This window comes from Vidua chalybeata, chromosome 13 (genome assembly GCF_026979565.1).
Source record: "Vidua chalybeata isolate OUT-0048 chromosome 13, bVidCha1 merged haplotype, whole genome shotgun sequence".
Lineage (NCBI taxonomy): Eukaryota > Metazoa > Chordata > Aves > Passeriformes > Viduidae > Vidua > Vidua chalybeata.
Window position 1 is genome coordinate 64970 of NC_071542.1, and position 26048 is coordinate 91017.

General features: G+C 40.7%; 1 protein-coding gene across 3 annotated transcripts in view; it reads left to right on the forward strand.

The window, feature by feature from the left end:
* Positions 1-23236, forward strand: part of USP3 (ubiquitin specific peptidase 3) — a 42182-nt gene extending 18946 nt beyond the window's left edge. For 2 of the 3 annotated variants that reach the window (XM_053954257.1, XM_053954258.1), the window contains exons 3-15: positions 1206-1337; positions 7256-7339; positions 9431-9512; positions 11671-11753; positions 12291-12404; positions 13076-13189; positions 18573-18719; positions 20588-20694; positions 20865-20945; positions 21622-21740; positions 21892-22005; positions 22121-22188; positions 22988-23236. In XM_053954257.1, coding sequence (XP_053810232.1) covers positions 1206-1337; positions 7256-7339; positions 9431-9512; positions 11671-11753; positions 12291-12404; positions 13076-13189; positions 18573-18719; positions 20588-20694; positions 20865-20945; positions 21622-21740; positions 21892-22005; positions 22121-22188; positions 22988-23153 — 1411 coding nt within the window. In that variant the 3' untranslated portion in view covers positions 23154-23236. The remainder of the gene's footprint in view (positions 1-1205; positions 1338-7255; positions 7340-9430; positions 9513-11670; positions 11754-12290; positions 12405-13075; positions 13190-18572; positions 18720-20587; positions 20695-20864; positions 20946-21621; positions 21741-21891; positions 22006-22120; positions 22189-22987) is intronic. The other variant, XM_053954259.1, reaches the window with a different exon arrangement.
* Positions 23237-26048: the final 2812 nt, after the last annotated feature.

Consider the following 26048-nt stretch of genomic DNA (forward strand, 5'->3'; position numbering starts at 1 on the left):
AAGTACACCAAATAAATTGTGGAGGAGTTATACAGTCAGCTGTTATTTATGTCAGGGTAATTGTAGAAAATGTGCTGCTACATAAATGTTTGAGATGCACATATTAATGGAATGCAGTTAATGTTGACATTTAGTATCTGAGATGTGAACATGTTTTCTTCTGTTGGGTAACATCTGTGCTGGTGTGCTGTTATTCTGGGAAAGCATCATTAAACTTAATGATTTTGTCTTTTAAAGTGGATTGAATGAACTCCAGGTTTTGTTTGTTTGATCGGGGTATCACTATGTGCTACAGTTTTAATAATGTGTCCTATGAAAAACTTTTGACACTGGCCCTTTTTTCCCCTCTGTTTATTTATTTAAAAAAATTATTCTTGGTGGGAGCTAAGAGAGGGGGAGGTACTTCATGGTATGCAACGGTGTGCAATAAATAATTGGAATATTTTAATTGTTACTAATCTTTAAAAAAATTACTGCTGTCTCCAGATAGCCTTTCTTATGTGCAATTGGTAGATATTGAGTCAGTTACTTATGCAGGGCTTTTTTGTCTTTCCAAATGGCTCCCATCCTTAGAATGGAAAATAATTGAATGAGAAGATAAAATACACCTTAGGGCTCTTTTTTTTTTTAATTAAAGGTGCTTAATTTCCTATATCTCAAACTTTGAGCATGAAAATGCTCATTGTGTCAGCAAAAGAGCTGCAGAATTTTAGATTTCTTATTCCCTTATGTAACCACAAGCTCCAGAGCCCAAGTTCATGAACTCGATGACTGTAACATCAAACCATGCTGCAGAATGGGAAATCTGAAAATGGGAGTCAGCACTCTGTTAAAGGGATCCCAGACACAAGTGCTGGGGGAGAAAAGGTAGAGCTGTAAGAAGAGTATATGTGAAGGCATGACAGAGAACTAACTGCATTACAGGTATGGGAGAAGGGAGTTCAGGATTTTCTCAGTTGTGGAACTGCATTAGTCTATTAGGAGCACAGATCCTGGGATTTCGTCAAGGAGAGGGAGGGGCCAGTTTGGACCACAGGAGAGAGTAAAGGGGGAAAACATCAGAAAATTTGGCCAGTGTTTTCACAGAAGTGAATTGTTCTTTAATGCTGGTGTAAATATTGGATGCCTTTTTTATTCCTATTTTTTTAATGAATGTTGATTAGCTGTTTAGAAGTATAAACTTCTTTCTTTTACATTTATTTTAGATATGTGAATGGCCATGCAAAAAAGCATTATGAAGATGCACAGATTCCTATGACCAATCATAAGAAAACAGAAAAACAGGAGAAAGTTCAGCATACTGTGTGTATGGATTGCAGTAGTTACAGTACATACTGGTAAGGGTTTAAATACTGTAATTTGACAACTTTTTATATACTAGAAGGTGAAAACATCAGACTTTTCTGCAGCATTATATTACATGCATTTTTGAGCATTTCATCTTTTGATTTCCAGACTTTTCTGGAACACTCTGCTTTTCCATGTGTATTGTAGCACTGTACAGTTGCTGGCTATAACTAAACTCTCACATGTCAAATGTCTTAAACAGAGAAGAAACCTTTTGAAATAAGTGCTGTGGGGTTTGGAGTTGTTTCTATTTGCTTTGGGGTATGCGGAGACCCAAACTTCTTAATTGCGAAAGCTGTTTGGTTGGTGTTGCTCCTTCCATCAAGCTGGTGAGCCTTTCACGTACCCTTAATTTGTCAGGATTCAGAAGGTAAACTATTACACTGTAGTTCCTGCCCAAGAGATCTGAACTCGAGTTGAGTTTGTACATGTACCTTCTGAGTACATGAGTAATGGAGAGTCAGGGAAAGTGGCTGATCCTGTTGGGAAGCAGCACTCAAGTCTCTGGCAAGAGTAAGGAAAACAATCAGAAATATTTCTTTGAATAGCACAGTGGCCTGCGCTGATTCCATCTGTGGGGTTCTTGCAGTGTGATATGCACTGTTTAGGGAAACTTAATACCGATGCTGCAAATGTTGGATTCTCCATGGTCCTTGTTCCCCAGAGAGCAAAGACTGGGAGTAAATGGAAAGCACTGCTTTTTGCCTCAGCATCCTCCATCCTCCTCCCCCTTAAGCAAACCTGCTGACAGGTGCTTCCCCATTTGCAGCTACTCCATGGTTTCCCATGTGTGCAGTGTGGCAGTGCAGGATTTGAGCAGTGTAAATCTCAGGGAAATCCCTGTTATGGTCTTGTAAAATTACTGGATATGTGGCTGCTCTAATAGGTATTTTGTTCAAATAGTTGGGTGTCTTTTGGGTACTTCATTAGGGAAAGAAATCTGTTGGATGAAGTTTGGGTATCCAGTTTTATGAGGAATGCTTCTGTAACAAATATTTTTATCCCCTGCAAGTAAAACCCCAGTTATGTGATTTCACCTGAAGAAATGTTGTTCGGAGAACTCAAAAACTGCTCAGATGGTGGAAGCAGCTGTAGGTATTTAAGCATAGACTAAAGAGTAGGGGAATTTTGCTTTTATTTGCATTTTATTTTAATGACCAACATTTTTATTTGCACCTGTGTGAATGCATGAGAAAATAGTCAAGTTTTCCAAGGAGTAAATGTGCACAGGTTACCAGCATTGCGATAGCTGGGAGAAGCTAGTTTCACTTTCCCAATCAATATTGGTAGCAGCTGAGTTCTACGTTGTGGCTTTTTGTTTTGTTTGAATTATGCCCTGTCTTCCAGTCATTCCAAAGGTAATAATCTGTGGAGGAATTTTAGCAGGGTATTTGAAGTCTTTGATTGTATCTCCATTATGACAAACTGTGTTCCGAACTTGCTGAGGCTTGATGAGTTACAGCAGCAAGTCTGAGCACCCTGCTGACCTTATCCCAAACCCTGTGTGGGCATTGCAAAATACCAGCAGCCAGACTGGGGGCTGTGGGATCTGTTACCCCAGCTGTGCTGGGTAGGACAGGCAGACCTGCACCTGGGGAGGTGTGTTTGTGGGAGCACAGAAGGGAAGCAGTTCAGCATGTGATGTGTTTTCTGCTACAGTCGAGAGCTGAGTCATCTATGGATGAACTGGAACTAATTGTAGCCAGCTTTGCCTTGGGGAGTTCCTGTTGTGTGGGTAATTCACCAGCAAATTATAACTCCTGTGCTAATGTGAAGGTGAACAAGTTTCAAAAGCAGTTTGTCTTTGCTTTCATTTAGGATATTTCAGGTTTTTCCCACATGATAATCAGGGAAAGATACTTGAATTTGTTACTGCACCTAGCTGAAATGAGCACAGAAGTTTAAAGATGAAACAGAAGGCATCCAGATCAACTTTCCCCCCTTTGTTTTGGACAGTACTGTGGAGGCTGCTGCCAGTTAAAGCTAATAGTTCAGTAAATTTGAGACGTAATTAGTTATTATGGAGAATGAATGGGCTTCCAATAGCTTTGAAAAGCCTATTTGTGGACTGCAGTGTAGACATGAATCCAGTAGACAGTCCGAAGTTTATGCCATGGTGGTTCTTTTAAGCAAACTTTTATGTAAAGATGAATATTTCATGCTACCAGTGTGGGCTGCTTCAATAATTTTAAAGTCAATAAAATACCATCCTAAGACTTAATTGAATTTTATTTCTACTGTAAAAATAATGCTGATATTTTGATGCACTGCCGGCTTTTATATTTTTATCTGCAATTCTGTTTACTGCACAAAGTTGAGTAGGATGCTCTTACTCCATTTTTATCCTATGGATACCAATTTACTGTGTTCCTTGGCTTGCGTGATAGTATCAGTGAACAGGCCTTTCTCAGGGCTTTCTAAGAAGGCAGCATTTGATCCTTTGCCTTCCTTTGCTCTGCCATAACCTGTAATGCAGTCTTTCCAGAGGGTTATGTTCTTTGCTTACTCAGTCCTCCTATTCAACTGCTTAGTTTTACCAGTGGAAAAGTTCAGAGAATTTGTTAATATTTTGTTATGAGAGTACAACTCTCTTCTTGATGCTTTGGTCATTTTGAGACAATAGATGCAATACTAAATGCTCAGACTAAATTATGCTTGAGACCTTAACTGCTGAGAAAAAGAGTCCTGAATCCCACTTTTTGGAAGTAACCAGCCTTTCAGTTAGTTCTAAAGTACTGCACACAAAGAGTTTGCAAGAAGTACAGATCCTTTTTGCCTTCAAACTGTCATAGGGTGCTTTCTCATTCTGTGTTAGGGTTTTTTTTTGTGCACGAGAAGTAAAATGATACGTGTAAGAGCCCTGCTTTCCTGAAAGAGGACTCTTGTAAATTGGTTTTCTCAGTGCTGGTGAACAGACAGTTGTCACAGAAGAAGAAAGGCTCCTCTGTTTATATATTTCCATAATATGTTTCCTGTGTTCATTTAATCCCAGACACAGTTTGCAGGTCAGATTTCTCACCCATTACCCTCCTTGTTATCCCGTAAAGGGGCACAGTTGTGTTAGGTGTGTGTGTGTGTTCCTGGCTGGGGTAAAAATAATCAACTGTCAAGGACTTAGAAAAATTCTTTTTTTAGTCTCTGTGAAGAGGGTCCTCTTTAAAAAACAAACCAGACTTACTGTGCTAGTGTCATGAGCATTGGAAAATGAGATTGCTTAGTACTATTGTTTTATATTCTACAATCAGTGAAAATAAGAAGAGTAAAAGCCTTTTATCCAGACTGTAAAACTTTAGTTCTTTGTTTATTCATATAAGATGTTGGCATAACTAAGGAAACCTGAGTTTTCTTAATTTTTCTTATCCTTCAAATTCTTCAAAGCTAGTCAGGGTTTTTAAACACAGCATGAAGTTCTGTCCCTCCTAAGCACTGTAACAGCAGTAAGCGCTTATGTTCCCAGAGCACTGCATACATTCACTGGCTTATTGCCATTTTAGAAGCAAATGAGGCCAGGTCTTGGAGGTAGCGGAAGTACTAAAAATAGAGTGTATAGGGGAAAATACTGTGCTAAGCCATATAAGGGACCCTCTGCAAGGTATAGAATTTGTTCTATGTCATTGCTGTTAAAGCATGTTTTAGAGCTACTGCATCCAAAAAAGGTGTTTGTTAATTTGCGATAATCCTGAGGATCACAAATTAAGCAGCTGTGTTGAATGGCAACTTCAGATATAGGATGTAATTTCTCAGCAGTTTACCCTTAAGGTGTAAGCAAATTTAAGTTACTAAAACAGAAACTACTTCTAAATCTGTTTAGTTGGTTTATCCAAAATAGTTTGGAGGTAATACTGTTTTTTCTAATAGCAGTGCTATACCCTTGGTGTTGCAAGAGAGGTTTTTAAAAAAAACCTACCTATTAAAAAAATGAGAAATAGAAAATTGTCTTGATTCTAAGTGAAACTTACAATTACTTCTCCAGTGTTGGAAGGACCCTGACATTTACTGATGTATTTGGTTTTATTCTTCCATCATGGGGCAAGTGCTAAACTGGTGTGTAAAAATAAGGTTAATGTGATCTTCAGGGCATGGAAGCAATGAAATCATCTTTCAGCAATAAGTTCTCATTGAGGGTTTCAGTGAGCCTGTATCTGCTTCCATCCCCTGCTTTCTCAACAGTAGTTACTCCAGCATTAGTAGCAGTGTGACTGTGCTGGTGCAGCCGGGGTGCCCCTGCTCAGGAGTCCCACGCTGTGTATTAGCTGACTGGGCTCATGTGCTCCAAGCATGGGCCTGAGAGCTGGGTCCTGTGGGAGTGCCAAATACAGGAGCACCTCATTAGGTTTTTGTAGGTGTCTGAAAAAGCTGAGAAGGACTGCTTAAGATGTGGCTGAAAAATAAGCACATTAACAGACTTCTTCCCCCTCCCAAACTAACTTGGTCTGTGGCCATCTTTAAAAATGTAAAAAAAAAAAAAAAAAAAAAAAGCTGGTAATCTTACTAATTTCTAGATCTTGTGTAAGTACCCATAATGTCTTCACAGGCCCCCAGCTGGGTAATAATTAGCAGTGACTCCATGATTCTCAGAAGGCTGATCAGTCACTTTATTATACTATACTTATTAAGAAACCCATTGCCCTTACAGACAGTCATGATACAGGTGGACCCAATTGATCCTTCAATCTAAACACCATCACCATTGGCCAATTAAGAAATCGCCCATTCCACATGTTCACAACAACAGGTGCAGCAAGTGAAGAGAAGAATTGTTTATCATTCTTTTCTCTGATCTTCTCATAGCCTTCCCCCAGGACAATGCTTGGGAAAGTTGTGCATTGCTCTCTGTGGCCGGAGAGCTGCTGCCACACCATAACTGCTGTGTGCAATGTTTGGGTGTCTTGAGAGTCATCATGTTAATTTCTCAGAGGGAAAAATCAAAGGTACTGAACACACTGATCTTAGGGACTCCATTCAGTGGCAAGGACCTTTACTTTCTCAACTCTGTAGCCTTTTCAAGAATGTAGAGTTCGAAGTAACACTGGCAATACCTGCAGATTTATGCAACAAAGAGTGTTGTGAATTCCAGTTGTGCCTGAAGTCAGTAGCTTCATTAAATTAGGAAGCAAATGTGGATCTGCTCCAGCAGAGGAACAGCCTGAGGTGATGATGATGATGTATTTTGCATTTGAGTCACTCTTATGCCAAAAGGAAAGGAGAGACATAGCTACAGTTCTGATATTAAACATATCCAAAGCTAGTTTTCCTCATTTGTTCATTTGCCTGCCAAAATTTGAAGCTGTAATTTGACACTTCACAGTATGTACAGAAACTTAAGAGTGATGGAATGATATTTGTGGTTAAGCACAGGGTGCAAGTTGCCACAGACTTCTGGCCTGAGTTTGGAAAAGTCAAGTGATCTCTTAGTCTATCTTCCCTGGTGTTTTTTCAGTAGCACAGACTTTTATGTTTTGAATATATGTTCAGCACTTCAGGTTTCAGTGATAACTTTACAATGTTAAACTAGTTTAAAAATTAATAAAAGCTTTGTATTCTATCTAGAAGGGGTCAGTTGGTCTTTTCTGATGAATCTGTGGATAGACTACTGAGTCTGCTTTTCGTTACACTGTTTCAGTTTTTGTTGAACTGGAATTCTGCCTTGGGCCAGGCAGTACATCATGCTTTTGATTTCTAATAAAGAACTAAACTAGCAGAAAACCCATGTAATAAGTACCCTCCAGTACCCTCTTCTGCTGGAGGGTATTTCTTGGAGGGAACCAAGCTCAATGTGAGGTGGTGTGCTCCCCAGTTCTCATAATCTTTCACTGGATCCCTTTGGTGCTTTCCACACATAGGCTTGTGTGGTTTGATCTGCTTCACTGAGGCACTTTGCATATTCTGAAAAATGTTTTTCTTGCAGTTATCGCTGTGATGATTTTGTAGTCAATGATACCAAGCTCGGCCTGGTACAGAAGGTCAGAGAGCACCTACAGAACTTGGAAAAGTAAGTAGTTTGTTTGCACCCAGACTGCCTTGGGCAGACTTGTAATAGTACCTCATTGAAGTGGCATTTGTTTCATATATGTATATATATCTAATTACATGTGTCTTAATCCTTCTATGTGTCTGACACTGTTTACAAACCTTTTCATCACTGAGAAGCAGAGGTGCAGAACAAATGGATTTGATTGATCATGATCATATGTCTTGTTCTGTTGTCAGAGCTTTGTCAAAAAAACAAGAATAAGCTTTTTGTATCAGAGAAATTCAAGAAGCGCAAGTGGAAGTAGTCTTCATATTAATTGTACAGTTTGATTTGCTAGCAAAAAGATTAAGAAGACTTACGAACTTGGAACTGCACAGAAGAGACATTTTTTCCTTTGCCTCTGTCTGGTGCTGATCCACTGGAAAGCAGATAGTCTGATCCTGGATGATGTATGTACTGTGGCCAGTCCTAGAGAGCAAAGAGTGCTTGCACAATTGCCCTGAAAATCTTACCTAATGCCAAGCAGAAATACGGGTGCATTCAGTACTTCCATGTACATCGGAATGCCCCTGAGTTCACACAGGACTCCTGCTATGAAATTCCTGTGATCTGGGGAAATCTCTGGATCCTCCCTGAGCTAAGTGTATCAGTTACTTGGTAGGTTATATTAATATTTGCATTATTTTCCATCCTGTTTTGATGGTCGTGTCAGGTGCATTATGAGATGTTAAGTATAACAAGAAGTGAATTGGAAACATCCAAGTGATCTAACTTCTTGGGAGGTAAAAGATACAGTGCAGGCTTCCATTCTGTGTAATGGTGATTTTTGAATGCTTGGAGGGCGTTTTAATTTAAAAAAAAAAAGAAAAAGGAAAAAAAACTATCAACCTGTCCTAGATTAGGGCAAATTTGGGAGAAGACCTCTGGAAGGAGCCCCCAGAAAGCAAACCCCCCACAGCCCCTCCCCCACCTGGTTCGGGAAGGATTTCCTCAGAGAGAAGTGGAAAAAACCCTATTTATTTAACAAGTAAAACGCTCTCCAATACAAAAAACAACACCAAATGACAAAACTATTTCACTGTTCTGAAGAGATGACAAATTCAGAAAGTCTCTCCTGGGAGTGGTCGCCCAGCTATCAGTCTCTGGCACTGGGGATGGCTGCTGCAGGTCACAAAAATGCAGACTCTTGGTGTTTCTTGATGTTTCCCAGGTCCAGAGCAGGTTTAGATGATATTCAGGAACGGGAAAGGGAAGGGAAAAAAACAGTCCAGGGTAAAAATTGGACTGCCTAGCTAAACTAATAAGCAAAAGCAAAGTGAAAGCAAGCAAGCAAGCCAAGCCAGCCAAGCCTCTCCTAGACACAGACCATGGGGGGAGGTGAGCCGGCTGATAACAAGACAAAACAATCCTTCACTTTCAGAGTCAGTCCTGAAGGCACAGAACATAATATCAGGCATAAACAGAACACACGATTTGGGATGCAAGCACCATAACGTCACCCTAGGACACAACCAAACCCTGAAGCAAGCTATGATTTCAGGATCAAATTAGAGAGAAATCATCAACTGGTTTGATTGAGGGGCCATTAATTTCCATTGGTGTGCAAAAGACTAAGCAGTTATTTTTGTAACTTGGTATTACACAAATGTTAGAACTTCATGTATTTTTATTTAAGTAAGAGAAGTCAGCTATAATATGCAAGTACTAACATTCACATATTCTTGATTTTTGGTAACTTAATTTTATCCTGATTTTTGAAGGTGTATCTTTAAAGGCTTAGATGATTTTCCTGACAGAAGAACTAAATTTCTTTGACCTAGGAGAAGGATTAATATTTTAGATGACAAGTAGCTGCTACTAAGGCCACTCTTGAGGGCACACATCCCTGAGCAGAACATCCTGCATTAACTTACTGGTGGGCTGTGGGGCTGTGCCATGAGGGAGATGAAGCCAATTTCAGACTGCATCAATGGGGAGCCTTTTTGCTGTCAGTGACAACTGGTGACAGATGGAATCACTTTGTTAACCATGAGTTGATTTTCTCTGGTCCATTCCACACAATACCTAGTTTTTTCTGGTAAATAACTGCTTTTAATTGCTTTCCAACAGTTCAGCCTTTACATCAGACAGACATAGGAAAAGAAAACTATTGGAAAACCCATCTCTGAACAGCAAGTTATTGAAAGTAAATGTAAGTACAACAGATCTGGTACAGTGAGTTTAAAGGGTTTTTGTAAACCTGCTGAGGTTTATAGTTGGCCTAGGCCGAAATTGTGCTTGGTGCACTTTAGCATCTTCTGGCCACACACCTGAAAAAGCCCCTTCACGCACAAACATGACTGATACCCTGCTGCATTTCTGTTGATGTAGACTTGAGCTTTCCTGGGCTTCAGAAGGGTTTCATGTCAAGATGGAGCTTTGCTTTTCTTAGCAGGCAAGGAGCTTTTGTCATTTTTTGTTTTTTTGGGTTTTTATTTTCCCAGGTACAGAAGGCAAAGGAGGAGGTACATTCTTGAGGGAGGCTAAGAGTAATTGTTAGGAAAAAGTAAAAAATGTTACCAGTTTTTTAAAAGAGCTCAGTAAAACTTGCTTTCAAGAGGAAACAATGGACTATTTTTAAGCTTTTCTTCTCCTCATTTCATCTTCTTGCTATTTTAACTTCAGATCTGCAGGATAGCACCCAGGAGAGGAAGATCCAGCCCTGGCTAGATGGCTGAAGGGCTGCATCATTTCTTCCAAACAAAGAATAATCACAAGTCAGATGTCTCTCTTGCACAGATTGGATTAAAGGAGTTTCTTATTTTCATAATTTCTGCCAGAATTTGAGAATGGAGAGGGGAGATACTGACCCAGCTGTATTCAACTGGTTCATTTTCGCCCTTGGAAAAATGGGGGAGAGATGGAGCCGAGCTTTTAGGCTGTGGGACAGCAGTGTCACCAAAGACAGCTGGAGCAGCAGCTCCTTTAGCCATAGGAACAACTGCCCGAGAGGATGTGAATGGGAATAAGAGCCTGAGGTGGAGAAAAGCAGCACTTTGCTGTTTGGCAAAGTCTGGAGGAGTTTAGTTACGTTAAAAAATGCACTATTATAGTCAGTTTGGGGTTGTCTGAATGTGCTGTCTGCACTTCCTGTACTGTCCCAATCTTGCAGAGATTGAGGAAGCCTGGGAGAAATAGTCTGGGGCTTTCTTGCTATCATTGTCCACAGCATCATTGTCTGAAAAACTGAAAGCCGGTAAAAACCAAAAGAAAATTTCCAGGCAACATTTAGATAAGGACAAGACAGGAAGCTTGAACTACATGCTTATTTTATTCTTCCTACTTTGTGCTGTTTTGTCAGTTTTTTGACTACTTCTTTATTGCCTCTAACAACAGATTCTTTTTTATTGTTGGCATATTGAATCTTATCTTGAACTGCAGGGGTAATGCTGTGTGCATTAGTGCTGTGCTGTGGTGCTTGGGGTAAGAGCGAGCAAAGAATGTGCTCAGGACACTGTGGTGGTTGCACTTTGAGATAGCCCAGCTTTTCAATTCCGTTAGAACAATGAGGAATGCCCAGAAATTTGATGAACTTCCAGTGTGGTATTTTGTGGATAGTGGAATGTGTCCAAATGTTGCAGATTCTAGAATCATAAATGCAGTGTTGTCCACATTTTTCTTCCCTTTCCTCCCCACCCACCCTGGAGTTAATTTGACAAAAAGCAAGCTCATCAGTGAGTTCATTGTTCTAGGCTGTAAATGGTGTGTCTTTTGCTTCTCTTTTCTCAACTCTTTGCCTCTTCTTTGCACAGTCTAACTTGACTGTTTATTTCCCAAATAAATGCTGTTGTCTTGTCTTTCAAAAGCCCTTCTGGCCACCACAGAATCCCACTGAGACTCAGACTAGTGCTGGTGACCTAAAAACAACCTGGAGGTGGCCACACTGTGCATATTAGACATGGGAAGAGATGGATGAGGATTGGTACTTTCATTTTTCAAAGGCACTGTAGGGAAATTGTTGTCCAGTTCTCACTGAACTTGGAGTGTGAATATTTAATATACACACTCACAAATCCTTGGCAACAAGAGCCTGTGATTAACTGTGTTGTCCTATTCTAGATTTATTTGCACAGGAAAAGATGTAGTATAGTTTTCTCTTGACATGGAATGAGTAAGAAAGAGTTTTCATGTCAAGATGGAGCTTCAGGGCAGTTTGAGCTGCTGAGGTAGTTGCTTTGGCTTTGCAGCTGCATTCAGTGTAGTTGGTTATTGTTCAGATCTGTGCTTGATCCAACAGTGATGGCTCTGGAGGGAGGGAAGGTGGTGGAGCAGTGGTAAATCTTTCTATAACCTAACTGTTCTCATTCTAGGGAAGCACCACTGCCCTTTGTGCCACAGGCCTTCGGAACCTGGGGAACACTTGTTTCATGAACGCAATCCTTCAGTCACTCAGGTACCTTCCACAGATCTCCCACCAGTCTCAGGGGGCTTGTGTGCTGCAGCATTGGGCAGGTGAATTTGGCATGTTCCCACTGGACAGAAATGTACCTGAATTTGCAGGAGTGCGTGGGTTGATAAAGTTGTGTTTCATGGTGTGAGGCACATCCTGTGGTACAGCATTCCACAGGAAATGTGCCATGTCCTTGGCAGAACAGGAAAGTGCCCCTTCACTGCTGAGGCCAGTAAAATACGTTAACTTCCTCAGCAAATGCAAGTCTGGGTTGTTAGGAATGATAGCTCAATCTGGTAGGGTATGTCTTAGTCAAAACAGAGCCAAAATGTAATTATTTTAGGAAGCTGCAATGATAGTGATATTTGCAGATCTGCGTAGTTACTGACAGAAGGTATTTGCTACAGTGTTTCTTGTCTCTTGTTTGAGATTGCATTCCTATATCACTGCATGAAGTGATTTCAAAGAACAAGCTCCAGAATACATATTATCCTTTTTCTCTGCCCTTTAAGGATTTCATTCTTATTTCGTTTTTCCTAGTAACATTCAGCAGTTTTGCTGTTACTTCAAAGAGTTGCCTGCAGTGGAGCTGAGGAATGGGAAGACGGCAGGGCGGCGAACTTACCACACCAGGAGCCAGGGGGATAATAATGTGTAAGCTGTGTATGACTTGTGAGTTCTTTACTGTGCAGGAACAGCAAGTTTGGGCTGCTGGGGCCATTAGACACTTTTGGTATTACACAATTCACAGGGGACAGAGACACAGGAGAATCGTTGTCTACAAAGAAAGAAACTTGTATCACTTGCAGCTTGCTGTTACAGGTCTGATGCTGCAATCAGATACATCAGGTAGTGCTGGAGTGTGACATGTTAAATCATGTTAAGAAGTCCTCTTGATATGTGCTGCAGACATTAGGCTACTGACTTCCAGCTAAAATAGAGTCATGAGGATGTGACTGCAAGTCAACCTACTGTGACTGCTACTACAGAAAGTCCAGGATTAGGTGATTGATGATCTATAGGTTGTTTGAGCAAGTGTTAAAAGGATGATGTTAGAAGAGTCAGCACTAAAATGACAAACAGTGCATAGGTATTCACATGAGTGTGTCCTGAACATCTGAAATATAATTTTCTGAATCTGTGTGTCTTCAACAATTTTGAGTAGGATTTTGGACATAAAATCTTTGAAGCTACTGGAAAGGATATTTACCCAGTTGTTACAGTCTTAACCCAGCTAATGTCTCATACTTGTACCATTGAACAAGTAAACCTCTAAGGGTTCTAAACAAACGTACATTAAACACCAGCTCTTACTTTCTTTACAGTTCACTTGTGGAAGAATTCAGAAAGACACTCTGTGCTTTATGGCAAGGAAGCCAAACTGCATTTAGTCCAGAGTCCTTATTTTACGTTGTTTGGAAAATAATGCCAAATTTTAGGTAAGTTTTTTAAAAAAATAACATTATTCTTGATTGCAACCACATATTGCTGGTCCTACTCTAAAATGGGCTGCATCCACAGGATGCACTTTGTGCAGCTTTCCATAAGCCTACAGATGTGCTTTGAAAAGGATCTTTGCTTTGATCAACAGTTTTCTGTTCATCAGTAGTGCTTGCTTTTTCCTTCTGCCCTGAACTGCTGACATGTAGCAGTTTCAGAGAGGATAAGCTCTCACATGAGAAACACTGGTAGTTGTACCTTTGAGCTAGTGCTCTGAAACAATCAAGCTATTGACTGGTTGGTAAGTGCCAAGTGCAGGGTGTTGACAGAACTCAGGCTTGGCTGCAATAAGAAAATTATGTAGGTAGATTAAAAAAGATACAGCACCTACAGGTCTAAATGCAAACATACTGGCTGAAACTTCCTTGATTCTCTCAAAATACAGTAGTCACCAGCTGGACATGGTATAAGGGCTATAAGAGAAAAATCCTGTGCATAATAAGCATTTTGGGCCCATACTTACAAAACAGACGATAAAGAGAAAGTGGAAAAGAAGATTACCCACGTAAACCCAAGTATCATTCCTCTCCAAGGTCTCCCTGTCCTGACCCCTGAACCTCTTTCAAAGGAGCACTAAAACCTGTTAGGATATATTGTGATGAAGGTAAGTTGCTGGTGTAGTTTAACATCGTTTGGTTTTTAGTTAAGGAAAGAGCAACCAACTATGGAAGTAATTCTCTATAAAAACCTTAACAGCTTCCTTTGGACCCGACAAAACCAATCAGCTAGCTAATTGTAAATACCGACACCCTGTTAAACCACTTAAAAAAGCGAAATACGCCTCTGTGAAATCACCACTAACAATGAAATCCCATTCAGAAGAGCAGAAACAGCAGAAATCAACACTGCGAGCCTCCACAGCCACTGCCTGGCAGAAATCATGTGACCAACAAGAAAAAGCTGTTTCCTAATGCAAAGCCCAAATAAAATTAACTCTTTCAGTGCTATAAAATTCCATTTAAAAACAAACCTGCCAGCGCCACTTCTCCCACTTCAAAAAAAAGAAAATTAAAAGCACATAAAAAGGACAATATAACGACACCAACATCTATAAGAAAAAAGAGCCAAAGCCCAAATAGATTAAAAAAAAAAAGCCTTAGTCTTAGGCTAAAATTCTCTTATAAAGCTATGATGAAAATATAATTAATACATTAGACTCTTTTTCCCTATAACTCATAAAATGCCTTGGAGAGATGTAGTGTTCTAACCACAGCCATGAGCAGAAGCACCAATACTAAAGCAAGCAGATGTCGAAGTAGCTGTAATATGATGAAAAGCTTAGAGAAAGTGAAATGAAAGAGATGAAAACCTTGCCCCAGGGATAGAAGAAGAGACCTCTGTTTCCCAAAAATAGATGAAGAAAACTTTTGTCTCTATACTAGAACAGCTCATCCTTAAAACTGCACCCCAATAAACTGAAATGACTCATGATAGTAGTTGTGAAAAAACTACCAAAGGTAGGAGAGACTTCACAATTGTAAATTTCCAGGTGGCTGCTATTAGTGAAAATTAAAACCATGAAAGAACTGTTTCTTGTGAAAAAATCTCCATGATGTGGCAAGAAAGACTCCTCTCCCTAAGTAAACTGAAGAAAGAGTATTTTAAAAGTAATGAACTGACTGAAAATACCAAATTTTGTCTCTTTACGTTGTCAGAGAGAAAAGAAAGAAGAGTTGGAAGGAGGAGAAGTGTTCTGAAGGTTTATTCTGATTGCTTATTATTTTTCTTTTAGTTTGGTCAATACAGTTTTCTTTATACCCTTTAAAGTTTTGACCCTGCTTTGCTCTCCTCCTAATCCTTATCTTGCAGCAAAAAATGAATAAATAATTCTAGTGAGTACACTGGTGTTTGGCCAGTGCTAAACCCACTGCATTAATTGGTGTGTTAACCAAAAAACTCAGATTGGCAAACCAAAACCACTACAGTTGCTCCATGTTCTCACATAATAAAGATGTTCTCTTACCTGTTATATCTCTAGCAGTGCTGAAAAGATGCTGGTAACACATCTGCTTAATGAATAACCCAAAAAACATAAATCTGTTTATTCTGTTCTTCACGCTGCTAGTTATGTTTCATTTGGCTTATGAGAATCAAGGAAGTTTAATACCAGTAGTTGCCAGAAGTGACCAAAACATTATAGGCAAAGAAATACCATCCCTTATGTCTGTGGCCAGTTTCCCTATTACAGGCTTCTCTATAATTTTTGTTAGACCAAGTGACGAACCTGTTCCTTGAAGTTCCTCAAGCACATTTTCAGCACTGTGGATTCTATCACAGCTTTTAAAAGAAAAAGTGCTCTTTTTGGGGGTTCTCCCTCTTCCCTTTTTATTCCCAGTTTTCTGGGAGCATGTCCACAATTAATGGATAAGGGAACTCATAAAATCAAATGGAGAATAGAGTCAGCCACTGTTAGCAGGTCCCTACTCCCACATGATGCAGGGAGAAAATTTGAATTTGTTCAGTGCTTGGTTGAACCTTCTAAAAGCTAATGATGCTGAAATTCCAGTTGTGTCTTGTGTGGTCCCTGGGAGATGGGGAGGAGAAGGCAGGTGGCCAGATGTGTCGAAGAAAGATGGAGCCAGCAGTCTACTAGCAGCACACCAGCCACTTTGGAGTGTGCTTATGTAGCCTGAAGTGGTGGGGCAAGGGAGGAGCAGCTGGAAATAGGTTCAGTTGTTTTAGTCCAATGAGATTTTAGTTGTTAAAGTGAAGGACTGTGAATGCTCTTCCTGAGGAGGGCTATAGAAGAAGCTGCTGCTTCTGCTGCCCTCTGTGTCCCTTTGCCTCACTCTGCAGCAGGGAGTAGAGAATGCCATTTGTAATAACTACAGGCACAGCTTCAGGGCCTCTGGGCTCTCCTGCTCCCTGACTGCAGTTGTGCTGCAGTTCTGCAGCCTCATGCCAAGTTGCAGGATGTGTGTTTTGCTGATTTACTGCTGTATAACTTGTGTTCTCTATTTTCCTGGTAACTGATCCTCTTTATATCCTATCCTCTTGTCACTGGGAAAAGGTGTTGGGAGTGGGCTTGAATTGAGTTGCTTCAGGTGGATGGACATCAGTTTTGTTACACAAGCAGACTATCAGAGTAACTCTGCTTTTTGCTGAAGGGCTTTAACATAATTTATTTTAAACAGTGCATTGTCCATATCATCGTGTCCTTTTAAAGATCTGTATCTATAATTATGCATCTTAACAAATCCAAAGAATTTTCCATCTATAATTAGCATACTTCCATGCAAGTATAAATACATGCACCAGGAGCACAGCCAACAATGTGGAACAATTCCTGAGACTCATTTGTTGCAGGCCAAGTGTGCCAAGCTCTTTTAGAGGAATTTCATGTCGAAAAGGTGTCTGAAGCAAAGACTTTCCATACATTTAATCTTCGGCTGTTTAATGTGGTTGCTTATGTAGTTAATGAAGAAACCTGTATTCAGTAAACTAAGCAAATCCTATGGTACCATAGCAACTTCAAAGCCTTGCATAATTAACATGCAGCTTTGAAGCAGAGTTTGGTTTTACTACTTTGTTTTACCAAATGTATAATTACTTTGCAACTTTGGGACAGTCAGTCCTATCTTGGCTGTACAGGCCAAGAGATGGTGGCCTGTTGAAGCACAGCAGTGTTTCTGGGTGCTGGGTTTTCTGTTGTAAAGGGTAGGCAGTGCTGCCCATGTGTCCATATACAGATTCCTTGATTTCATTTTAAAGCTGCTGCTTTGGAAGAAAGCATTACTGTAATCCTACAAGGTGAAAGTTTTTATTTTTATTCTGTTATCTCTTAGCAATACTCTTATTGGACACATCTGTGCTCCTCACTAAGCACATCAGCCTCACATTGCATATTTCTGTTGCAGTCTGTTAGCATTTCTCTCCACCTCTGGGTACTCTGCCATGAATCTTATAGGATTTTCCCTCCCCTGAGTACTCACATTTATATACCCATTTGTATTTTTCTCCCAGACATTCCTACCTGACAGTTATTGCCAGCACTTAGGCAGGGTAGTGAGGTGGAAAAGGGGAGGCCTGATAAAACAGTTCATGAGAACAGACAGGAGGTGGAGGGGAAGCCAGCTCTTGCTGTGTAGGGATTTCTGTAGCTTAGGCCTACAATGACCTGCACATACTTGTGTCAGTGTTGCACAAAGCTTTCAGTGTTTCACTATGTAGCCTATCATGCTTTGTCTCAGTGTGCAGCTTAATGGCAAGTGAACAGCAGTTGTTTGTTGAATTTGATGCATGATTTAGCTTAAATAACTTAAAAGGCATGTTTTACCCTGTTGGCTTCTCTGTTCTTTTCGGTAAGGTTTCTTAGTGGTGAAATAATAACAGTGATTGAGCAGCATTGCTGCTGATGGAACAGCACATGTGAGACTGGAGTCCTGTCCTACCAAATCTAAATACTCAAGAGATGCTCTGAATACCCCCACTATTTCCTCCCTCTCCCAGAGAATGAGTTATGCAGGGGAAGTGTGCAACTCTGAGCATGGCTGTAGATCTCATCCTAGAAGAAATGGTACTCTCATCCTAATTATTTCAGACTTCATATTGCTGCTGAAAGATGCATGTGGAAAACAAACCTAGAGACTAAATTCCTGCCTTTGGTGAGGAGGGGACTAAACAGACAAACAAACACTTATACTTGCAAAGTGAGTGGGATCAGTGACTGAATGAGAACCACTTGGAAATACTGACTGCATCCCACATGAACAATATATTTTGTGGTGTCTTTCTTTAGAATCTTACCAGGTTTGAGATTACAATATATTGACGTTAATCTGTGGCTGATTCAAAGCAGGGACAAATAGTGCCCTGCCTGAATGAGATTCAAAGCAGTTCTGCTGAGGCACAAATCAAACATAGTCAGTACCAAAGGAGACAGAGGAGAAGCCACTGCTGTGATCCATTGTGTATTTCAGTTAAGAGGGACGCAGTCCTGGGATGCCCCTGGCACCGGCAGGGCTGGTGAGGCCAGATAACAATGTGGCAGCTCCATTAGGCCCAGTGTGTTGTGTGAGCACATGGCAGGTTTCTGCTGCTCCCTGCTGCTTTCTCTTCCTATCTGAATTGTATATTCTTAAAGGTTTTTCCATTCTCACAAGAGGCATGCAGCACAAGCTGCAAAGGACCAAAATCACTTAATTTGTCAGGGCATTGCCATGTCTTTCCAGAGGCTACTTGGAAAACTTTCTTGGTACCAAGCACATATGGAAAGTCTGCTCAGTAGGATTAAACAGGCAAAGGGGTTTCTTTCCTGTGATCCTGGTGCTTGCTATGTGTTGCCTGTAAAGCAATTTTGCTGTTGTTTCTTTTTCTCTTAAGGGGATACCAGCAACAGGATGCCCACGAGTTCATGCGTTACCTTTTGGACCATCTACACCTGGAACTCCAGGGTGGCTTCAACGGTGTTTCACGTTCAGTAATCTTGCAAGAAAATTCTAACCTGTCTGCAAGCAACAAATGTTGCATGTAAGAAATAATTCTTAATTTCTTCAAAGCCTTCATGCCTTTGCATGTGGTGGCTCTGGAATTCCAGATTCAGGGTTCCTTGTTTTAAGTTTTCTTCAGTGCTTCTAACTTTAGGCAGTGCAGAACTGTAGGTTATGAAGATGAGCATTCTGCACGATCGGTGTCCCTTCAAAAGGAAGTGTCTTAGATTAGCAGTTTTCATAGGTGTGAGTGAGCATACAGGCTAAGTTGTGAAGACATTTTAATTCACTAGTCTTTCAGAAATAAAAAACTGTATTTTCTATACCCTATAGAATTCTTTCTTCTCCCCAGACAATATAATTGTCTTAGAGTGATAGCCTGAATGCTGCAGGAGTGAAAATGATGGCCAGTGATTTTGATGTTTAAACTGTGAGCAGACCTCCTGGATAAATGAGTAGTGCAGTTAGCGCTTGAAGTCAGTTTTCCAGCAGGTGATCTCGTGTATCACTTGACAGTTACAGTTGGTGCTTTTTTTTTGTGCATAATTTTGATTTTCATGCTACTGTGTACCTTAAAACAGGTGTAATTTGGGTGTTTCACTCTTCTTTCTGTACTTCTCAAAATACTGTTTTTTCTGAGCTCTGTCCTAGCTGTGTTTTCTCTTAGATTGAAAGTCTCACAAGTGAGAAAACCTTTTATTTGTTTCAGGAGGGAAAGTTGTCAGATCAGCCTGCACATTTGATCCCTAAGTCCTTAATTCCCTACATAAAACTAGAGTTTGAGTTTTTCCTTCCATACTGATCAAGACAGAGCAAGCAGGCCTGAGATGCAGGGTTTTATAGATGCTTTGTTAGGGAAAGCTAGGGAACTAAGTTCAGACTGTGCTCTTTACTGCATTTATATTGCGTTGCTGATGCTTAAAAAGAAGAATCTTAAAATGTTTGTAGACTTGACATATATTTGAAATCTAAACTGATTTTGTTTTGTCAGTATTTTGGATGTCAAAATCCCAGGAGAATTTAACATTTGTTCACCTATCTATTGTAAATTTGTCTTGAGAAGGGCTGTTCAATTGCTTAGTGACATGGGGTAAGATGACAAGAAGCTGCCCTTCTTGTGAGGGCACTTTAATGCTTCCAGTAAAGTAATAAATAGGCTGTGAAAGCTCTCTTCTTGTGCACCAGTCAATTTGAGCAGCTATTCCTCTTGTTCAGGAAGCGTTGAGATGAGATGTAAAGAGGTAGGTGGAGTGCAGGCAAGGAAACACAGGTTTCTGCAAGCATTAGTATTGTATAATAATGTAACTTAAAATTTGTTTTGTATGTTTTTTAAATTGGATTGTGAGAAGCAGGCCCATTACACAATCTGCTAAAAAAATTCAGTAGGAGAGTATTGAAAGCTTAGAGAACAATGCTGATCTTGCACATTGTTTATTGTGTCTTAATGCAACTTAAGTTGCCATTGGCAGTGAAGTGCAGAAATGTGCTCAAAGAAGACAAAAGCACACATAAGAAAGGGTGTAGAGTTAAAACAAAAATATGCTTGACCTACCGAAGAAGAAAGAATTTTTGTTTCAGATAAAGTCTTAATTACAGGGTTAAAATCCTGGACCTGTGTGAGCATCCAGTACAGCTCTAGTATAGAAATGCACCCAGCTGCACAACACCTTCAGTGTTGTGAGCATCTGCTTAGAGCCCCCTAGTTCACTCTTTCTTTAGGTCCAAGATAAAGCAGTGTAGGTGTGTGTCCCTGGGCAGCTGCAGTGCCTGTTCTGCCTGGAGCACCCAGTCCCTGTTTCATTGGCTCGGCCTGACAGCAGGAGGTGTGAGCACCAAACATTGGACAGGTGTTGGGAATTCAGCTCAGGCTTTCTGGCTGACTATACTTCTCTGATGTGGTTTGTCTAGAAATGGAGCGTCTACTGTTGTCACTGCCATTTTCGGAGGCATTCTTCAAAATGAAGTCAACTGCCTAATATGTGGGACTGAATCTAGAAAGTTTGACCCATTCCTAGGTAAGATGCTGCCTCTTGTGTTGCAAATACTGTGTGACTTAGAGCAGAAAATTAAATCTGAAGTTTGATATATTTAGATGTCACGTGACAGACCCAGAGTGTCAGCCTGAAAAGACTAGGCATTGTTCTATTCAGCCCTAATTTTGTTTTTTAAATCACTGCTTTTCTAGACCTTTCGCTAGATATTCCAAGTCAGTTCAGAAATAAACGTACTAAAAACCAAGAGAGTGGACCAATGTGCACGCTACGAGGTAAGAGTGCCTGGCTAATGAAATCATACCAGGTCTAAGAGGATTTTCTTTCTAATCAGAGCATTTCTAACGTAGTCCACTCTTCCAGACACTGATCTGTAGTGTTTCCTATGGGCGTTCACTAGGGCTCTGTCCTCGGATGCATGTGCCTGTGCCCACAGTGAGGGTGGCTCTTGGGGGTTCTGCATTTAAACTAAATCAATGCAGTCCAGCAGGTTGGGCAGCAGTACTGTTAGTGACCTTAGTTTTTACAGGATGTTATTTTTTTACAGATTTGTGAACAGACTTGCTGAAAATCATGAAAATATTCAACAAAACCCTGTTGTCGCGTCTGTTCACTTTGTATCTAAAGCCAAACAAGCTTTGAAAGTTGAATATTCAACATAAAATAATTTATCTTCGTTTGAAAGCAGTTTTGCTGAATGTTGGATGGAATCTTGTTTGGAAGATGGAGATTTTGGGAATGCCTGTTTGTTTCTTTCAAACTACTTCTAGCTGCTTTCAGGAACAGGGAAGGTTGCATGTTACAACACATTATTGTATTAAAACATTACACAGCTTTTTTGCTGCTCAGATAGATATAACTAGAATGGTTGCAGCAGATGAGCACATCTATATTGCTGTATTTGTTGTATTTCATGTTACAAAAACCACTTGATGTATCTGCTTTTTCTAGATTGTCTTCGCAGTTTTACAGACCTGGAAGAACTTGATGAGACAGAGTTGTACATGTGTCACAAGTGCAAAAAGAAACAGAAGTCCACCAAAAAATTCTGGATTCAGAAACTACCAAAGGTTTGTATAAACATGAGAAATATCAGTGTCACAAAATGTCAAAGGAAATAATGGTTCAACCGAGACCTCTTCCTCCCCATGGCTATTGCAGTGTCCAGCATTGAGTTCAGCCCCCTCCTCTAACACACCTTTTATACCTGTCCCCCTGTAGGTGCTATGCTTACACTTGAAACGCTTTCACTGGACAGCATATCTGAGAAACAAGGTTGATACATATGTTGAGTTTCCCTTGCGAGGCCTAGACATGAAATGCTACTTGTTAGAGGTAAGAAGACCTACTGATGCCTCCTGCAGGTCTTTGTTCCATGGCATACGTCTCTATTACAAATTACAGAATGCTACTGAGATTTGAGGAGTTTTCTGGTTTTTTCCTACCACAGCCTGAAAACAGTGGCCCAGAGAGCTGCCTGTATGACCTCGTGGCTGTGGTTGTGCATCATGGCTCAGGGTGAGTACATGGAGCCAGCCTGTCCTCCTGGCACAGACCTTCTCCCACTCAGGTGCATGCAGTGGTAATGAAGGGGTTTCTGTCCCTAGGACATGCATTTTAACTGGGGGAAATAAGCCGTAGTTTATAAGGTGGCAGGGAGCTAAGCTGAGTTAATTTCAATAGGTCCAATAGAGTCAGGCCTGTGAATGCCCCCTGGCAGCCTTTGGGGTTAATGACTACATATTTGAGATGAAATTAAAATAATCTAGTGCCTCTACAAATAAAAAAAACCTAAACCAAGAGCAGGAGGCAAGGGGCCTTCCAGGAATTAATGTCTTATTTTGAAATTCTTACTACAAAACAGGATTATTTTTTTTCCTCTTTTTATTCATGTTGGAAGGTGCATTTGCATTTATGCTAAGGAAGTGTATGAGCATGCTTGGAACAACTGCTGTCCAAAGATGCATATGGTGAAAAATATCATCACCATTACCTTTCCTGCCAGAGCAGTGAAGGCTCACAGGCATGCCCAGGGATGGAGCTGGGCATATTTTGAAATAAAGTTACTGGGAGTCTTTTAACTTTTCCCAGCTCTGGACAGATCTGTTGAGAGTAACAGTAGAAGGGACAAGACAATGTGTTCTTGTAGAACTTCAATTTGAAGAACTTGAAGCCCCCACAGCTCAAAAAAAGAAGCATCTGCTGTGCAGGGCTGTGGGTACCTTCCTTCCTCAGGCTGCTGGCAGTCTCTTAGCCCCAGGAGAAGGCGCTTCACTGAGGAGTGTCCCTGACTGTTGTCCCTCTGCCTGCTCCACAGTGTTGGTTCTGGCCACTACACAGCGTATGCGGCGCACGAGGGCCGCTGGTTCCACTTCAATGACAGTACTGTAACCCTGACCGACGAGGAGACCGTGGGTAAGGCCAAGGCCTACATCCTCTTCTATGTGGAGCGCCAAGCCAAGCCTGGAGCAGAGAAACTTTAATACCTCCTTTGCATTCTTACTTATCAAGTCCACCGGACAAACATTTCCATTTTTCCATAAATACTTGATCCAAGACTTATTAATTTCATTGTGCACTTTGCAATTTCCTCTTGTGGGTTTTTGTTTTGTTGTGTCAATGGTAGCATTTGACTTACTGAACTTGGACACAAACTAACTTTTTTTTAGTTATACCAGAAAACCTCAGCAGATTTGGATTTGCTGCTTTAGTTGTGATAACTCACTTTTTATATATATAGTTTCATGAAATAGTTATTTGACTTTTTTATAGTAATGTTTTCAGTTCTCACTTTCTAGAGGCACATTTACATCAAAAAAAACTTCGTCCTCCTTACAAGCAAGATGAATGTGCTTTTGATCATGAAAAGCAATACAACTTCATGCTGTTCTCAGTCCTATTACGTAGATATTAATTAATCTCTTTAAAGCAAGGAATTGTTTGCACGTATTATTTTCCCTCGTGCAAGAAACTTAAGCAGTGACCAATCATCCTTTGTCTGCACAAGAGAGGCAATATAACATCATAATATTAACTAGACCAAGTAATTGCTGCTATATTGGTGTGTATTCAGGCTGGTGACTTTCAGGAATCATTGTAAATAAACAGTTGGTTCAATTATATCAATACTGCAATTTAATTACAGTACTGCTCAGATATGCTGCCCCCTACTACCTGCAAATTTAAAACAATTATCTTTACCTGTCTAAATTATGTTGCCCTTTATGGTTTTATAACGGAACCTGAATTGCATTAGACATTTCTTGGTTTAGACTGTCATCCTGAAATTGGATCATGAACACTTATGTGCTTGAAAATTGGGGAGACTTCCTGGCAGTAGAATCCCAAGTGGAACCCCTTAAATCCTAGCGGGAATTGGATGTACCCCAAGGGCTGGGGTTTGTGAGAACAGGCGTAGGTCTAAATTCAGCTCTGTTTCATGGCTACAGTTGACTTGGAAGCAGGAGGAGACAGATGGTGTTGCAGGTGCTTTGCATGAAATCGTTCTGTCAGTTCAAATGCAAACTCGAGGATGCTTCTCTCACAGCAGAGCCTTCAGAGGGAAAGTGCCAAGCAAAGCACGCTTGTGACTGGAGCAGACTCAGAGAGCTCCTGTGGCATTTACACAATGGCCCAGGGTGGCATTTTGGTTTGGTCTCTAGGTGAACACTGGAGTCATGGTGCAGTTTCTAAAACCTGGCTATGTAATAGAGAAAGACTACGCTAAAAAAAACCCAAACCAGTTTTAGCTCTACTGCTGATGAGTGGAAGTCAGCTATTATGATGGGAAAGGCAGACAGGAAAACCACTACTGCCAAAGCCAGGAATCTGACAGAAAACATGAAATTTGAGAACTGTTGCAGTTCAGATTTGTTCCCTCAGTCTCTTCTTTCTGGCTGGCCCTCTTGTACCAAGCAAGGAGGTGGACACTCCTGAAAGCTCAGTAAGAGGAGAATACAGTTCATGGAGAGTCCCATCACCAAACAGCAGCTCTTAGTTGTGTTAACTAGAAAATGCAGTTGTCTGAAAACAACTGGGAGTCCTATTTTAGTTAATGCCCCTGAAAGACACGGAGAGGGGGCTGGAGTGGAGCCCAGAGCAGCCTGGGGCACGGGGAGTGCACAGCAGTGCCTTGCCCTGGGGTCCTGCTGCCTGTTCACAGGCCAGGGTAAGGACAAATAAGAATCAGAGCATTTGGTACAGAGCCATTCTTGGGAGCTTTGTCACAGCATCTTAAACCAAGAAAGGGAGAAATTGGCTTAATCTAAAACTGCAGAAATCGTTCAGCATAGCTAATGGGTTTCGAGTATGTACACAGGTTAAGACTATAGAGTTATTTGATATAGTGACATATTTATAAGGATGTTGTCTTTTACTTGAACATTAAACTAAGTTGAACAGTAATTAGAACTTGTCCTTGCTTTAAGCTGTAGATAGTTTGTAACCTTCCCTTCCGTACAGGCAGGCAGTCTTCTAATCAACGAGAATAGGTTGCTGATACTTACACAAGCAGAAAACGGAAAGGTAAAGCATTGTACCACATTCCTGCTGCTCACAGGGAGCTGCGCAGATACCACCACTAGCTGTGTTTTCTCTGCATGCTGCTTGGACTGGGTTTCTTTAGAATTTACTTTTGACAATGCCAAGTTTAAAATACCAACTATCTCTGGGCCAGCAGCAGTTTAATTTACAGTAATCAGGTGTATGCAGTGCTCTTGCAAAACAGTGATGTAAATGTGCCTTTCTGTATTTTTAGAAATTTTAATTTGTAATCTTCAGCAGCATTCACTTCTTTTAATCAACTTGTCAGTAATTGTTTGGGTCAGAGTTATGTTCTCACTTGAGCATTTTCTTTCAGTCCCATTTACTGTGTCCCACACAGCTCCTGGGCAGTGGTGTCTCCAGCAGGGCCATGTGGAGCCGGTCTGGGAACACGATGCAATCACAGCAGGCTGTCCTTGCAGCAGGTGCTGCTCAGGACTCAGCCATATGCTTTGCTGGAACAAGTACATTGTAAATCCTTTCCTAATTTAACTTTCTCCCACTGCAAACTCAGATGGACAGTATGAACAGTTTGTTGTGGCAACACAAGTATTTCTCTTCCTGGTGGAGAACTTTGCTTATCCACTGTATTCTATTCAGTGTGGTGTCGAAAGAAAAAAGTAACTGAGCACTGAACCAGTAACATATACTGCACCTGGCCTACTATTACCTTTTTAACCTAGCTTGTATATCCTATATTTATCTACTCGCTTGTGGCGGGGAATCTCTCTTTCATTTAAGCCAAATGTTTTTTTCTACTTACTGCTCATCATAGTACACACTAGCTGGCAAGAATTTTTTTCTTGCTTGAGACTGCTCTGCAAGCAGCAACTCCT